This window comes from Rhinoderma darwinii, chromosome 1 (genome assembly GCF_050947455.1).
Source record: "Rhinoderma darwinii isolate aRhiDar2 chromosome 1, aRhiDar2.hap1, whole genome shotgun sequence".
Lineage (NCBI taxonomy): Eukaryota > Metazoa > Chordata > Amphibia > Anura > Rhinodermatidae > Rhinoderma > Rhinoderma darwinii.
Window position 1 is genome coordinate 178604274 of NC_134687.1, and position 17887 is coordinate 178622160.

General features: G+C 40.9%; 1 protein-coding gene across 1 annotated transcript in view; it reads right to left on the reverse strand.

Annotated features, from left to right (window-relative positions):
- Positions 1 to 17887, reverse strand: part of BANK1 (B cell scaffold protein with ankyrin repeats 1) — a 363422-nt gene that overhangs the window by 73090 nt on the left and 272445 nt on the right. Inside the window, exon 13 of the mRNA XM_075849764.1 lies at positions 7870 to 8109. Coding sequence (XP_075705879.1) covers positions 7870 to 8109 — 240 coding nt within the window. The remainder of the gene's footprint in view (positions 1 to 7869; positions 8110 to 17887) is intronic.

Here is a 17887-nt window from a genome sequence, read left to right on the forward strand (position 1 = left end):
CTAGGGGTGTGTTGCATTATATACAGAGGCACTGTGTCATTATCTACAGAGGGCACTGTGGCAGCATCTAGAGAGGGCACTGTGGCAGCATCTACAGAGGGCACTGTGGCAGCATCCACAGAGGGCACTGTGGCAGCATCTACAGAGGGCACTGCGGCAGCATCCACCGAGGGTACTGTGGCACTATCTAAAAAGGGGCTGCCCAATCTTGACATGTGTGTCTGCCAAACGCTGCTAACTGGGCCGCCGGACTGCATTTAGAGACACTTAAACTGGAAAACTGGATTGTTGAAATAAGCATGTGGAGAAATATCTAAAATGTTAAACCTAGCGGTATTATTATAGTAATCTAGTATTATTATTATTATAATAATATAGTGTTATAGTAGTTCAAATATATAATTGATTAACAATAATTTTGTATTGTATCAAATTTGAAAGTAATGTGGCCCGTCAAGTTCCCATTTTTTTCTATATGTGGCCCACTTACACGGCTGAGTTTGAGACCCCTGATCTAAGTTATGAACTTAGATGTGATCAGTAACCGCTCGATCCTGCATGTCGGAGACACACAGGACCCACTGCCACTGAACCTGTCAGTCCCACTGACCTGACGGATACAGGTTTCAGTGCTAGATACAGCTGTTCTGTATACAGGATACAAAGCATCGGTATCTCAAAAAGTAAAGATAATTTTTAATAAAAAGTAATTAGAAAGTTGCACCAAACACACCGATACACAATAATATTATTATTATTATTATTATTATAATAAAAAAAGTTTTCAAATGTGTACATAGCCTTTAAGGCTACATTATCAGTCCACTTTTTTTTTCTTTTAAAAAACCCTTAATAAAGGTAAAGAACCTCTTTTGTTTTTATGACATATACTATATCTTGTTGTACCCATTCTGTGAAGAAGGAGGGTAGGGCCACTACTTGTTCATATTCGCATGTGGTAATCTTCTAATTGTACTTACAGGGGAATCTTAAATCACAAAAATAGACCAGTTGGACGGACAGAGATATATATTTTTTTCCTATGGTCCTTTTATACTCTACAACTTGCAGGCAAGTTCCTTATGTTCCTGTATTAAACATGTTCACTTGTCTTTGAACTGAAAACTGTCAAATTAAAGATTGATTTCTGCTTTTGACAGCTGCTTGAATCTTTCTTTGTATTAGAAAACATAGATTGTTGATGCTGTGAAATCAGGGATTTTTGATACTGTGAAAATTCTCTTTGTCTTTTTTTTTACAGGCTCCCTGGAGTGTGAGACAGATGCTGGTGAGACAGCTTAGTGTTCTGCTCCTGAACTGTACTCTTTAATTAGCTGCTGAGATTTTATGTATCAACCTATATGTCCACAGGAGAATGCTTGAAAGGTTTTACCTCGTAACTAGATGAAAAAGCTACAATGCTATGAAATCCCTATGACTGAATTTCTCACATTTTCTGCCTTTTCTCTAGTGGACCATCATTTGTTGTTTGGTCGCCTTTGAAACTCTAATACTGTAAAAGGGTTGCAATAATACAAGATTATTGCAAAATGTACATACCTATCAAATGAAACATGAATGAGGCTGATCCTTATAGTAATCATAACAACAATAATAGCAGTGTTAATTGTTGCAACCATACAACTACTGCACGGGATGATGATAATAATAATAATTATTATTATTATATTAATAATAATAATAACAACAAAAACAAGCTGTCAGGGGCCTGGACCAAATGAAAAAATAAATAAAGGGCCCGCCGCTGTTAACTGCTGTCACCCGCCTCTGCCCACATATGGTTTGGGCGGCACGGGCCCCCTCATGACCTGTGGCATCGCTAGCACGGGGGGGGGGCCCGATGCTAGTGACAGCAACTGTATCCTCAGGACACAGATACATTTGAACACTATAGGCTGCAGGCCACATTAGACATGCAGTCTATAAGGTGCTGTGAAGAATCCCTGCACAGGCCGGCGTGATGTGTCACTGCATCACGCTGGCCTGCGCAAGGATCCCGCACGGAGGCTGAGAAGCGCCATCCGTCGTGGGAACGGGGGAAGTTAAGTACAATTTTTTTTTACGTTTTGGGGGGGCTGTGTGGCACTATATACAAGAGGAAGCTGTGTGGCACTATATACAAGGGGGAAGCTGTGTGGCCCTATATACAAGGAAGTAGGGGTTGTGTGGAACTATATACAAGGGGGCTGTGTGGCACTATATACAAGGGGGAGCTGTGTAGCACTATATACAAGATAGGCGGGGCTGTGTTGCACTATGTACAAGGGAGAGGGGCTTTGTGGCACTATATACAAGGGAGGGGAGCTGTGTGGCACTATATACAAGGGGGAGCTGTGTGGCACTATATACAAGGGAGGCGCTGTGTAGCACTTTACACAAGGGGGAGCTGTGTGGCACTATATACAAGGAAGGAGCTGTGTGGCACTATATACAAGGGAGGGGGCTGTGTGGCACTATATGCAGGGGAGGGGGGCTGTGTGGCACTATATACAAGGGGGATCTGTGTGCCAATATATACAAGGGGGAGCTGTGTGGCACTATATACAAGGGGGCTGTGTGGCACTATATACAAGGGGGAGCTGTGTGGCACTATATACAAGGGAGGAGGCTGTGTGGCACTATATACAAGGGGGAGATGTGTGGCACTATATACGAGGGGGAGCTGTGAGGCACTATCTACAAGGGGGAGCTGTGTTGCACTATATACAATAGGTGGCTGTGTGGCACTATATACAAGGCGGAGCTGTGTGGCACTATATACAAGGGGCAGATGTGTGGCACTATATACGAGGGGGAGCTGTGAGGCACTATCTACAAGGGGGAGCTGTGTGGCACTATATACAATAGGTGGCTGTGTGGCACTATATACAAGGCGGAGCTGTGTGGCACTATATACAAGGGAGGGGGCTGTGTGGCATTATATACAAGAGGGAGCTGTGTGGTACTATATACAAGGTGGAGCTGTGTGGCACTATATACAAGGGGGAGCTGTGTGGCACTATATACAAGGGGGAGCTGTGTGGCACTATATACAAGGGGGAGCTGTGTGGCACTATATACAAGGGGGAGCTGTGTGGAACTATATACAAGGGAGGGGGGCTGTGTGGCACTATATATAAGGGGGGGCTGTGTGGCACTATATACAAGGGGGAGCTGTGTGGCACGATATACAAGTGGGAGCTGTGTGACACTATATACAAGGGAGGGGGCTTTGTGGCACTATATACAATGGGGAGCTGTGTGGCACTCTATACAAGGGGGCGCTGCGAGGCACTATATACAAGGGGGGAGCTTTGTGGCATTAAATACAAGGGGTGGCTGTGTCGCACTATATACAAGGGGGGCTGTGCGGCACTATATACAAGGGGGGCCTGTGTGGCACTATATACAAGGGGAGAGCTGTGTGGCACCATATACAAGGGGGAGCTGTGTGGCACTATATACAAGGGGGGAGCTATGTGTCACAATATACAAAGGGAGGGTGGAGCTGTGTGGCACTATATACAAGGGAGGTGGGGCTGTGGCACTATATACAAGGGGGGCTGTGTGGCAGTATCTACATGAGGCTGTGTGGCACTATATACAAGGGGAAGGGCTGTGTGGCACTATATACAAGGGGGAGGGCTGTGTGGCACTATATACAAGGGGATGGCTGTGTGGCACTATATACAAGTAGGGAGCTGTGTGGCACTATCTACAGGGGGCTGTGTGTGGTGCTCTCTACATGGCGCTGTATGGCACTATATATAAGGGGATGGCTGTGTGGCACTATATACAAGGGAAGGACTGTGTGGCACTATCTACAGGGGGCTGTGTGGCTCTATATACAAGGGGGAGAGCTGTGTGGCACTATATACAAGGGGAAGGGCTGTTTGGCACTATCTACTAAGGGGGGCTTTGTGGTGCTATCTACAGGGGGCTGTTTGTAGCACTCTATACAGGGGGCTGTCTGGCACTATACACAAGGGGGGTGGCTGATTAGCACTATATACAAGGGGAGGGCTGTGTGGCACTATATACAAGGGGGAGGTCTGGGAGGCACTATATACAAGGGGGAAGCTGTGTGGCACTATATACCAGGAGGGGGCTGTGTGGCGCTATCTACTAAGGGGGGGCTGTATGTGGCGCTATCTACAGGGGGCTGTGTGTGGCGCTATCTACAGAGGGCTGTGTGTGTGGCCCGATCTACAGGGGGCTCTGTGTGTGTCGCTATCTACAGGAGGCTGTGTGGCACTTTCTACAGGGGTTGTGTATGGCGCTAACTACAGGGGATGCTGTGGTGCTACATACAGGGAGCACAATGGGGGCATTATTATTGTGGGGACACAAAGGAGGCACTGTTGCTGATGGGGCACTTTTATTGTGTCGAGCACTAAGGGATCATTATTATCATCTGGGGCACTGTAGATTACGAGTTTGTTTAGAGAATGGGGTATAGGTGGGGAAGATGCTGGAAAAGCAAGAAACCAACATGTCTGTGTGTCAAATTTTGCAGAGACGAGTCGTGGTTGAAATAAGTCCTCACAGTGGTCTGGGCCGGATGGAAAAACAAAGGGAAAGTGAATGACTATAATCAAAGAAGACATCACCTGTGAGTCACTGGATATAAATGTGCTGTAATCACTTATATCGTCTGCAGAGCTCCTGTGTAGGACTGGCATCTACCACTATACGGTCACTACATGGTGGTAATATTGGTCTTTGTATAGTGGTTTTTATTCAGTAACAGTGCAGGGGTTTTATTCAGTCACTGTGGTTATGGTGTGGCGGTATTATTCACTAACAGTATGAGGGTATTATTCAGTCACTATGTGGTTATGGTGCGGCGGTATTATTCAGTAACAGCATGTGGGTATTATTCAGTCACTATGTGGTTATGATGTGGCGGTATTATTCAGTAACAGTATGGGGGAATTATTCAGTCACTATGTGGTTATGGTGTGTGGTATTATGTGGACCTTATATTGTATTATTATTGGTAATATTGGTCTTATAATAGTGAGTTGTGTTCAGTAACAGTATGCAGGTAATATTTAATCTGTATAGTGATATGATTTAATAACTGTGTATGTATATAATGTTTTTGTGAGAGAGGTGGACATAAGCTTTGGGTCCTGCAGCACTCCTGGACGTGCTAGAAATCAGCGATGCAGTTCTCTACACACCGCCTTCTGAATTGACTGCATTATTGATATAGTATTTCAGCATTTGGGGCCACACTTTTAACTTTTCCCAGGGCCACACTTTGTCTAAATCCGGCCCTGCATTGATCCTTTGCAATAAAGCCCCAGGCTCCCATGCTTTCACCATTGTGAATTCCCATTCTTTTTACCAAATGAAAAGCATCGGGAACTGACCAATCAAACAACTGCCGCTGGTTGTATCATTGCCAATACCCCGGCCGGACTGCCTCTTCTTATACTCTCCTCGTCCACGATGTAATGTGTCTGCACTGCGTAGCCGTGTGTGGGGAGGGGAGCAGGAAGCGGCAGAGTCCTAATTTATGAATCGGCAGCGGGAGTTCCGTACTGCTCTCTTAGTTTTATCTAATGGAAACTACATGGGCCCCAGAAGTTTATAATCAAGCTACCTAGCTGGGCATTACAAATCTATGATGCCCCTTCACTACCATGACAGCTGCGATGCCAGAGAGGAAAAGACCACGGGAAGAGAAAAGTTTAGAGTTATACTGCAGTCCAAACACCTGCACATTGAAAAAGGAGCAGAAGAATGGTCTGGAGCTGCTTGTATGGTAAGAAATAGTACCAGCAGCAACATTTGGGTAGTCATGCAAAATGGATGCCCTTTTCACCACAGAGCCCTTGGCCCCTGTTAGATTTCCCTCCTGTCCCTACAGAGCCCTTGTGTCCCACCCTTATAGAACCCATTGCCCCTGGTAGATTGGGTCCCTTCCCTTCACAGAGATCTTGGTCCTGGTAAATTGGGTCTCCTCCACCACAGAGACCTTGACCGCTTGTAGATTGGCCCCTTGTACCTACAGAGCCCTTTTCCCTTGGTAGATATTGCCCCCTCTCCCCCATAGAGAAATTGTCCCTGATAGTTTGTGCCTGTTATCTCCACAAGGCCCTTTGCCTCTTCTAGATTGTACCCCCTTTGTATATCCACTATATTGACCCAAAAAATCCAGAATGGTGGCGTCTGACTGCTGCAAGCTCCACCAATCCAGAAAACAAGGGTCTTGGCGGAGAAGTGGTTGAGCATGCACGGTCACTCTCTATCTGATAGATATGGAAACAGCCTAGTGAGTGCGCTCTTTCTAGGCTTTCCCTTTCCTCAGGATCAGTGGGGCCCAGCGGTCAGAACTCACCATTCAGTCTTTTAAGATTTATCCTGTGGATAGGCTCTAAAACATTAGTTTTTAATTAGCCCCTTCAATAGGTTTCAGATATTGTTTTCTGTAAAAAAAAAACATAAAAAAAAAACGAACCTATTAATACATATGGCATAGTTTTATAAAAAGCGCCATTGGGAACAAGAAGAAGGACCAATAAAGGTGAAAACATACAAATGGCAGCCGTATTCGTATGAAAACATGCCTACCTGCAATGGCGAATGACTATACGGTTGTGCCAGGGTTACAACTTTTCTTACATTATTGGGGGCCCTGATTCTTTGGCAGTATGGGGCCCAGAAATTCCTGACGGTGGCCCTGCCCACAAGCATTCAAGGAATTGAGGAAATCCAAAAAGATAAAAGTGCCAAATAGTACCCAAATAATACCACTATACCATGCCTAAATAATACGGTCATTCAGTGGCCAAATAATACCAGTATACAGTATATTAATAATGCTCTCAAACAGTGTTCAAATAACATAATGGTATTGCGGTCCACAATTACGGAGTTTATTCACGGTTGGGGCCTAACCCAAAAACTAGTGCGATATTCTTGGCCAAAATATATGAGTAAAACATGGTTGACATGATCAGCCCCACACCAGAAAATCTTCTTTACTGATCTTTTAAATCTCAGAGTTGCATGCATGCATACCAAGTCAAAGAGGTGAAAACAAAGAGGCCACAACATGACTAGCGGAATTGACCATAACCAAATCTCTTCGGGACAGATGGAGGGGAAACAGAAAAATTGTTATTACAATGAATTTAAGTTATTGGTTTCTATTGTTTATTAGACTTTGTTTTGTCTGCATCTGAGTACTACTATTCCATTGTCTGGTCTGTATTGGGATGGTGATCTGCAGACCTTCTTAAATTGGGATCTTCCACTTGTTAGTTTGTAATAACATTGCATGAATATAAATTCTCTAATATATTCTTATCAAAAGATTGGTATTGTATTGGATTGTTGATGCAAATCCGTCAAAACAAAGGCTGCAGCTTATGCATGGCGGTATTATTTTCAGCATTGTGTGGTGGTATATTATTTCAGGATAACATGGCAATATTATTTGGGAATGCTATAGCACTATTATTTGGGCAGTGTGTGGCAGTATTCTTTGGGTCCTGGATGGTACTGTTATTCACAATGTTTAGTAGTGTTATTTTGAAAATATGTCTTAGTATTGCCTGGGCACTATATGGCAATGGTATGTGGCCACTTTACAACAATTATATTTGATTGTATATTTTATATTTATTTAGATATCTCATTATTAATAAAACTAAGTCCTCATGTGGGTTACTTCAAATCTATTTTTTTTGCAAAGAGGATGTAGTAATATATATTATATTTGGAGAGTCTGACGTTTTTGTTTTTGTTTTATTTCTAATATATATGTATTTGCTACAGATAGGTAATGCCAAAACGTTCTTATAATGGACAATTAAAAATAAAATATATTTCGTGAGTTAAATGTTTTATTGTTACCTCTAGAGATGTACGAGTCTTCAATATCAGGACCTGTAGCTTCTGGACGTGGTGCAGGCGCTGGAGCTCTGTGAACAATAAATGATTGTTTTCCTCTTGGGTTCTCTTCATCTGCAGTCTCAAAGGGTAACTCAATGTACAGTTCATCTTCACTATAAATTAAACTATATGGGTCTTCTTCGTTGTCCTCACATTCATCCCAAAACAACTGTGTACTGAAATTTTCATCTCTTCCCTCAGCTGAAATAGAAAGTAACATTTATTTTTGATATTATTATTATTTTAGTTAGATTTTTTTTTAATGCTCATTTGCTTCCTAAATGCAAAATTAATCAACTTTCTTAATAGTTTTAATGAAAAATGTCCTACTATTTTGCTGTTGTATTGTCTGTGTATCTCCTGTAGATAACTGGATGTGTTGCTGCTTCTAACTCAAATCCGACAGTCCACTTTTCCTGATGGGTTTTCTCTCCACCCACCCTCTCTTAGTGTTAGAGATAGCAGCAAGAAGAGGGACGAGGTTGTACATGGCAGATGAGAGTGTTTCCAAGGGTTCAGGGGGGGGGGGCAGATGAGAGTGTTTCCAAGGGTTCAGGGGGGGGGGCAGATCAAACATCGAACAGGCTATCAGTACCAGAGTGTAGATGGAGTGGAGAGCAGAGGGTGAATCACACAGGCTGTCAGTGTGGAGAGAAATTTGTGCTGATACATAAGATCTAGTAAAGGCAGCAGCATCCTGGACACACAGACCTCACATCCAGCATGTATTACTAGGAGGGACACACCCACATGAGAAAAGTCTAAAACTAGAGCAGCTTGCAAATTGAATATCAAGGGGTCTGAAAATGAATAAGGCAATGAATATTGCAGCCTGAAACTTAGTGCAACTTTTTTTTAACTTCAGGTTAAGTGGTTACTTAACATAAAAATGTGTCTAAATATGTAAACATTTTGGTTGCTCAGTCTGAGAATGTCTACTAGTCATTGTGTTAAAGAGGCTCTGTCACCAGATTTTCAAACCCCTATCTCCTATTGCAGTAGATCGGCGCTGCAATGTAGATAACAGTAAAGTTGTTTTTTTCCAAAAACGAGCATTTTTGGCCAAGTTATGACCATTTTTATATTTATGCAAATGTGCCTTTCTTATGTACAACTGGGCATGTTTAACGTTATGTCCAACTGGGCGTGTATTGTGTGTGTACATCTGGGGCGTTTTTACTTGTTTTACTAGCTGGGCGTTGTGAATAGAAGTGTATGATGCTGACGAATCAGCATCATCCACTTCTCTTCGTTACCACCCAGCTTCTGGCAGTGCACAGACACACAGCGTGTCCTCGCGAGATCACGCTGTGACGTCACTCACTTCCTCCCACAGGAACTTCATCGCGTCGGATGAGCGAGGACACGCTGTGTGTCTGTGAACTGCCAGAAGCTGGGTGGTAACGAAGAGAAGTGGATGATGCTGATTCGTCAGCATCATACACTTCTATTCACAATGCCCAGCTAGTAAAACAAGTAAAAATGCCCAGATGTAACTAACACAATACACGCCCAGTTGGACATAACTTTAAACACGCTCAGTTGTACATAAGAAAGGCTCATTTGCATAAATATAAAAATGGTCATAACTTGGCCAAAAATGCTCGTTTTTGAAAAAAACCCAGTTACTGTTATCTACATTGCAGCGCCGATCTGCTGCAATAGGAGATAGGGGTTTGAAAATCTGGTGACAGAGCCTCTTTAAGAATAGCTTATCCTTTATAACCAATTTTAACCCTTGAAGGACCCCAGGGCTGTCTGACCATATTCCCTGTTGTTAGGGCATACTGAGGTATGCCCTAACAACTGCCTATGTACAATCAATACACAGGCTAATGTACTGGCATATATATATATGACAGTACATTAAAATTAAAAAATCAAAATGAAAAATCCCTCTATGGGATTAAAAAAAAGTTAAGTTAATAAAAGAAAAAAGTTTTGTTAAATAAAAGAAATAGTACAAAAAAATACACAGAAATACAATTTTTTTACAATAAATAAACTCTTCAAAATATAAGTCCCAAAACATGAAATAATATATGAATATTTGGTATCGCCACGTCCGTAACAACCAGTACAATAAAAGTGTGCAGTTATTTATGATGATCGGTGTATTGTAAAAAAATAAATAAAGAAAACGGCAGCGGAACTGCTTTTTTTTATACATTATTGCCAAAATAAGAATTTATATAAATTAAACGATAATGTAAATGTACAAAAAAATGGTACCTACCTTCATATATATAGCTACATAAAGTACAACTCGTCCAGCAAAAAACAAAGTCTGATACAGCTACGTCGGACGAAAAATTAAGATGTTATGAGCGCCGGGATGCAAAGAGGGAAATATAAAAAAATTGTTCGGTCCTCAAGGCCAAAATTGGCCGTGTCCTTAACCCCTTAATGACCAGCTTATTTCAGGCCTTAATGACCAAGCAATTTTTTACGTTTTTCCATCGTCTCATTCAAAGAGCTATAACTTTTTGATTTTTGCATCGACATAGCTGTATAAGGTCTTGTTTTTTCCAGGACAAGATGTAATTTTTAATAGCACCATTTTGGGGTACATAGAATTTATTGAATAACTTTTATTAACTTTTTTTGGGAGGGAATAGAAAAAAAACTGCAATTTCACCACACTTTTTTGCGTCCTAAATTTACGCAGATTACCGTGTGGTATAAATAACACAATAACTTTATTCAGCAGGTTGTTGCGATTGCAGCGATACCAAATTTATATAGATTTTGGATGTTTTACTACTTTTACACAGTAAAAATAAAAAAAATAAAAAATTATTTGTTTTTGTGTCTCCATATTTGAAGACCCAAAACTTTTTAATTTTTTCACCGATGCAGTTGTATAAGGGCTTATTTTTGCTGGACGACTTGTAGTTTTTGTCAGTCCCATTTTGGAGTAGATGCGACTTTTTGATCAGTTTTTATCAAATTTGTTTTAAGGCAGAATTAAAAGAAAACAGCAATTTTTGCATTGTTTTTTATAAAAAAATTGACGACGTTAAAATAATGGGTTAAATGATGTAATAACTTTATAGTTGGGGTTGTTACGGATGCAGCAATACCAAATATGTGTAACTTTTTTTTCATTTATTTTGTTTTTTAATAATTAAGCAGTTTGTATAAGTGGGGAATAAGTGGGAATAAGTGTAAAACGGACAGGCATCTGCTAGGCCATGCCTCTGGCACACACTACAAGCAGACCTGGGGGCCTTTATTAGGCCCCTGGCTGCCATATGAGACACAGACACTCGGCGATCTTATCGCCGGGTGCCGGTGGGATGAGAGGGAGCTCCCTCCCTCTCTCCAAAACCACTCAGATACAGTGCTCACTATTGAGCACCGCATCTGAGGGGTTAAACGGGTGAGATCGATACTGATATCGATCTCACCCGTTAGAGCAGGGATGCCCCCAGCCGTCAGCTACCTCTGGTATCTGAGAGCAGAGAGATTTAACGTCTCCCTGCTATGTTTATTTATTCTGATGCAGCGCCGTAAAAAGGTTATTGCATCGGAAAAAAGCCCATTAGTGGCCGCCGTAAAAACACTATGGGGCGGTCACTAACGGTTTAAGAGGTTAGGGCATTTATTTATTTACAATTTTCCCTTTTTGCCTTCCATGAGCTATAACTTTTTTATTTTTCCGTTGACATAGCCATATGAGGGCTTTTTTTGCGGGACGAGTTGGTGTATTTAATGGCACCATTTTATGTAGCATGTAATGTACTGGAAAATTTAGAAAAAATATTTTGTTAGGTGAAATCGAAAAACAAACTTGGCAATTTCTGCAATGTGTTTTGGGTTTTGTTTTTATGGCATTCACCCTTCATAAAAATGCTATGTTAATTTTATTCTGTGGGTCAATACGATTACAGCGATACCAAATATATATAGTTTTTATGTTTTACTACTTTTACAAAATAGAAACATTTTGTTAAAAATATTTTTTTTGTGTTGCCATATTCGGAGAGCCATAACTTTTTTATTTTTCATAAAACAATGTAATATTGTAATAGTTCAGACTTTTACAGGTGCGGCAATACCGATTATGTTTTAGTTTTTTGTTTTTTTACAATAATTGGGGGGGGGGGGATGTAAAAAGGAGAGTTTTTTTTACTTTTAATACTTTTTTGGGCATATTAAAAAAAAAATCTTTATTTTACGTTTTTTTTAAAATCTTTTTTCATCTTTTTATTAGTCCCCCTAGGTGATTTGATCACTTGTTCAATATACTGCAATACTAATGTATTGAAGTACATTGCGATTTTTGCTGGCTCCTATTAAACCCTCACTGTACATTTACAATGGTATTGTTTTAAAGCCCAGGACCACTTGCTGTACATTAACGGTGTGTGGTCATTAACAGGTGAAAAGAAAGGGAAAATCTGTTCACAAATAAAAGGTAGTTTTTTTTTTTTTCATTTTTTTCAAACATTGAAGAACTCACCATCAATTTTTAAGTTGGAAAGAAAAACACCTATAAATAGAAATGATTTGATTGCCCTTTTCTGGTAAAGGGTTTTCCCATAATCAATATTTATCACCTATTCACAGGATAGGCGATAAATATTTGATCTGTGGGGGTTGACCGCTGGGACACACCGATCTCGAGAAAACGCTTCTCTGGCCTTATAGAAAGTGAATGCAGCGAACATGTGTAGTACCGCTCTATTCATATTGGGGAGCACAGGGACAGCCAGGTAAGCACATTCACCGGATCAGTGGGTGTCTCAGCAGTCAGACCCCCACTGTCAAATATTTATCACCTATCCTGTAGATAGGCGATAAATATTGATTATGGGAAAACCCATTTAACCTATTGCAAATAGGTTAAACATAAATATGAGAATGTGGGATGTATAAAGGCATAACAAGCCAGATTTGTCATTAAAGGGAACCTGTCACCAGCATTTTAGCTATAAAGGCAGCAATACCTCGTGAAAGTGGGTGAAAAATCATTGTCATCTAAGCTATAAATATGTTCTAAGTAAGCTCTGTAGCTTTAGTATTCCGTTTTTCAGTGGTCCCACGCCATATGCAAATGAGCAGAAAAGAGTCAAATCTTCATCTGAAAAGAGTCAGATTTTCATTCCTCCAGCGTCTCAGAGTGGACTCCACCTCCTTCTTTTTGATTGACAGCTCCTTAGCCAGTCAGGACCAGACAGGTGGCAACGGTGGGCGGGGTTAAGAAGCTGCATCCCAGAGGGAAAAATAATTACCATAAAAGGCGGGAAGAGTTTAAACGACGATATTTACAGACAGAGGAGGACTTCAGGAAAGAAGAGAACAGGAACGAACTCTGGACAGCTGCGGCCATTGAGGAGTCAGGCGAGTTTAACAGGTAAGATGTTGATGACAGGATCCCTTTAAAGTGTAACTAAACGTTTGACAAACTTCTGACATGTCATAGTGACATGTCAGAAGTTTGGATTGGTGTGGGTCCGAGCACTGAGATCACCACCAATCTCTAGAACAAAGCAGCTGAAGTGCTCGTATGAGCGCTGAGCCGCTTCATGTCTGTTCGGCTTTTTCAGAAAAGCCGATGTATTGGAGTACGGGCTCATAAAGTTTCTATTGAGTCCGTACACGATACATTTATTTTTGGAAAAAGCCGAACAGACACGAAGCAGCTGAGCGCTCATACGAGCACTTCAGCTGCTTCGTTCTAGCGATTGGTGGGGGTCTCAGTGCTCGGACACCCACCAATCCAAACTTCTGACATGTCACAATGACATATCAGAAGTTTGTTGAACGTTTAGCTACACTTTAGGGAGTTAGTTTAAGTTAGGTTGTATTGGTTAAGAAATGGCTGAATGGAATTTTAACTACTTGAAAGAAGAAGAAAACACAAGGATTTATTTTTACAGGTGATCTTTTGATGAGGCATTAACTACAATCTTCCAGTGCCAGATTATCTCAAGAACCTGTAGGCTCAGTGTGTCTGGTGTCTTAAGGGGGTTTTACACTGGGCAATTATCGTACAGACAAGCGTTCATATAACGCTCGTTGCCGATAATTGCCCTGTGTAAACAGGGGAACGATCAGCAGATGAACGAGCAAACACTCGATCATCTGCTGGTCGTATCGTTCTAAATAAGTAAAAGATTATTGTTGTCGGCAGGGAGATGCACTGTCGACATGATAAAAATGTATGGGGACGAGCGAGTAACGACCGCTTGTCTCCATCCATAACTCTGTGTGACAGGAGCAAACAAGCGCCGATCAACGATGTCTCGTTGATCGGCTGCTCGCTGCACCCGCCGCTTATCGGCCGATGTAAAAGGGCCTTTAGACTCTATCGTGTAGGCAAACGAAAAACGCCCGTAAAATATGAAGCTGTTTTCAAGGGAAAACAGCCTCTGATTTTCACCTGTTTTTAAGCATCAATCGTTTTTGCTACATTTTGTACGGCCGTTTTTGGAGCTGTTTTTCTATTGAGACAATGAAATACGGCTCCAAAAACGGCTCAAGCAGTGACATGCACTTCTTTTTTACACAGCGTTTTTATAAACGGCCACGTAAAAAAACGCCCTGTGGAAACGAAACTTTGTTTTTCCCATTGAAATCAATGGGCAAATGTTTGGAGGCGTTCAGCCTCCGTATTTTGAGGGTATGTGCACACACAAAATCAAAAACGTCTAAAAATACAGAGCTGTTTTCAAGGGAAAACAGCTACTGATTTTCAGCCATTTTTTTAGCAACTCGCGTTTTTCGCTGCGGTTTTTACGGCCGTTTTTGGAGCTGTTTTCCTATAGAATCAATGAAAAACGGCTCCAAAAACGGCTCAAGAAGTGACATGCACTTCTTTTTCGCGGGCGTTTTTTTATGCGCTGTTTTGAAAAACGGCCGCGTAAAGCAAGCCCTGTCGGTTCTGCTTCCGATTTTTCAGCCGTTTTTTGGGACGTTTACGCCGTGTGAACATACCCTAAGACATGTATGCCATTAAAATATATATATCTACTAATAGAAAATAAGGTATAACATTGCAGCATATTTCTATTAACATCTAGCACCCGCTGCGGCCCTCCCCTTGTCCTCTTCTCATTTCCATAGCACAATGAGTACCTCATTAACATATACATACATATGATTTACATACAAATACACCCTGTTCACTGTATTGATATGTAAATGTCCCACTCAGGAGACGACCTACTCCCAGGGACTCCTAAAAGAACAGGCCTAGTGTGCTTTTTGGTAAATTCAGTCCTGAACATACCTTACATTTACTGTGTGTTACTTTGGTTTTCTTCATGTATTGAGGAGATTTAAAGGAATTTTCCAAGCAATTTTAATGACAAGATAAATAATGGCCTGCTTCGAGTCACAAAAACCTGTGTGAGAGTGCTCAGAAATACAAATAAGAGCACTTGTAGAATTTCACAATTCCCATTAAAGAGGCTCTGTCACCACATTATAAGTGCCCTATCTCCTAGATAAGGAGATTGGCGCTGTAATGTAGGTGACAGCAGTGCTTTTTATTTATAAAAACGATCTATTTTTACCACGTTAGGAACGATTTTAGCTTTATACTAAATCGTTTCTTAATGCCCAAGTGGGCGTGTTTCTACTTTAGACCAAGTGGGCGTTGTACAGAGGAGTGTATCACGATAATTAGTCAGCGTCATACACTCTTCTGTACAACGCCCACTTGGTCTAAAGTAAAAACACGCCCACTTTGGCATTAACCCTTTAGTGACCAGCCCATTTTAGGCCCTAATGACCAAGCTATTTTATTCGTTTTTCTATAGTCGCATTCAAAGAGCTATAAAGTTTTTATTTTTTCGTCTACATAGCTGTATGAGGACTTTTTTTTCTGCGGGATTAGTTGTACTTTTTAATAGCACCATTTTTGGGTACATATAATTTTTTTATTAACTTTTATTAACTTTTTTTGGGGGGATTATAAAAAAAAACCTGAAATTCCGCCATTGTTCTATGCGCTTTTAAATTGACGCCGTTCACTATGCGACATAAATAACATGTTACACTTATTCTATGGGTCGGTACGATTACGGCGATACCACATATGTAGAGGTTTTTTATGTTTTACGACTTTTGCACAATAAAAACACTTTTGAACTAAAATTATTTGTTTTTGTATTGTCGCTTTCCAAGAGACGTAATTTTTTTATTTTTCCATCAATGTAGTGATTTTTTGGGCTTGTTTTCTGCAGGACGAGACGTAGTTTTTGATTGGTACTGTTTTGGGGTGCATGGGACTTATTGATTCATTTTTATTATGACTTTTTTGGGGAACAATGGAAAAAAATAGCAATTTCGCCATTGTTTTTTGCGTTTTTTTTTTACGATGTTTACCTTGCGGTTTAAATGACATATTAACTTTATTAATGGAGTCATTACGGTCGCGGCGATACCATATATGTGTACTTTTATTTATTTTTTACACTTTTACTAAATAAAACCACTTTTTATGGAAAAAAATGGTTTTATTTATTTTTTTAGTGTAACTTTTATTATTAATCTTTATTTCACATTTATTATTTATTTCATTAGTCCCACTAGGGGACTTTACTGTGCGATCTTCAGATCGCTGATATAATGCTCTGGTATACTTCGTATACCAGAGCATTATTGCCTGTCAGTGTAAATCTGACAGGCAATCTGTTAGGACGTGCCTCCGGCGCGTCCTAACAGGCATATGTCCAGGGCAGACCTGGGGGCTTTTATCAAGCCCCCGGCTGCCATGACACCCCATCGGAGACCCACGATTGCATTCGCGGGCCGCCGATGGGTGACAGAGGGAGCTCACTCCCTTTGTAAACAAAGTTAAATGCCGCGGTCGCTATTGACGGCGGCATTTAACGGGTTAAACGGCCGCGATCGAAGTAAACTTCGATCGCGGGCGTTGGAGGAGGAGCTCAGCTGTCATCAGACAGCAGAGCCCCGGCTCCAGCATGCACGGGAGACCCGTGCAGGACTTAGACTAGGCGAACGTTAAAAGGCGTCAGCCTAGCCTAAGGCCCCTTAGTGACCGACGTGAAAAGGCGTATTAGTGGTCACTAAGGGGTTAAGAAACTAATTAGCATAAAGATAAAATCGCTCCTAACGTGGTAAAAATACATAGTTTTTCAAAATAAAAGCACTACTGTCACCTACATTACAGTGCTGATCTCCTTATGTAGGAGATAGGGCACTTATAATGTGGTGATAGAGTCTCTTTAATGTTCACGCAGAGATGGGCCAGTCCACAAAAAATTCCCATTAGTGTGGGTCCCAGCTCCAAGTTTTCCACCAATGTCACTCCAAGGACATGTCTGATTGAGAGGTCATAAAAGTTATTTGTTGGAAACTCATTTAAGAAGAGTGATTTTAGTTGTTTACCGCTGGAGCACACCTTTCTCTATTATATTACCGTATTTTCCGGACTATAAGACGCACCTGACCATAAGACGCACCCAGGTTTTAGACAGCAGAAAATAGGAAAAAAATTATTTGTTAAAAAATAATTTATTCTGTTTCACCACATTCTGAGAGCCAACTTTTTTTAAAGATTTTTTTCATCGATTGAGCGGTGTGAGGGCTTATTTTTTGCGGGACGAGCTGTAGTTTTATTGGCACCATTTTTTGGTACATACTATTTTTTTGATCACTTTTTTCTTTACTTCATATTTTAAGCACTAATGTGACCAAAAAACGATTTTGATGGTTTCAATTTTTAAACTCACCGTGCGAGATAAAGAATGGTATAGTGTAATAGATTGGAATTTTACGGACGCAGCGATGCCATATTATTTTATTTTTTACATTGTGCTTGGGGAAAAATGGGAAAAGGTTTCTTTTTTAACTTTTAATATTTATTTTTTTACATGTGGAGTATGCTGTTTCCCTAACTCCTATAGTAGTGAATGGCAGTTACGGAAGCAGCATAGCATGCGAGCTACGCGGCTTTCCGTAACTACTGTTCAGTTCTATGGGAGTTACGGAAACAGCGTAGCTC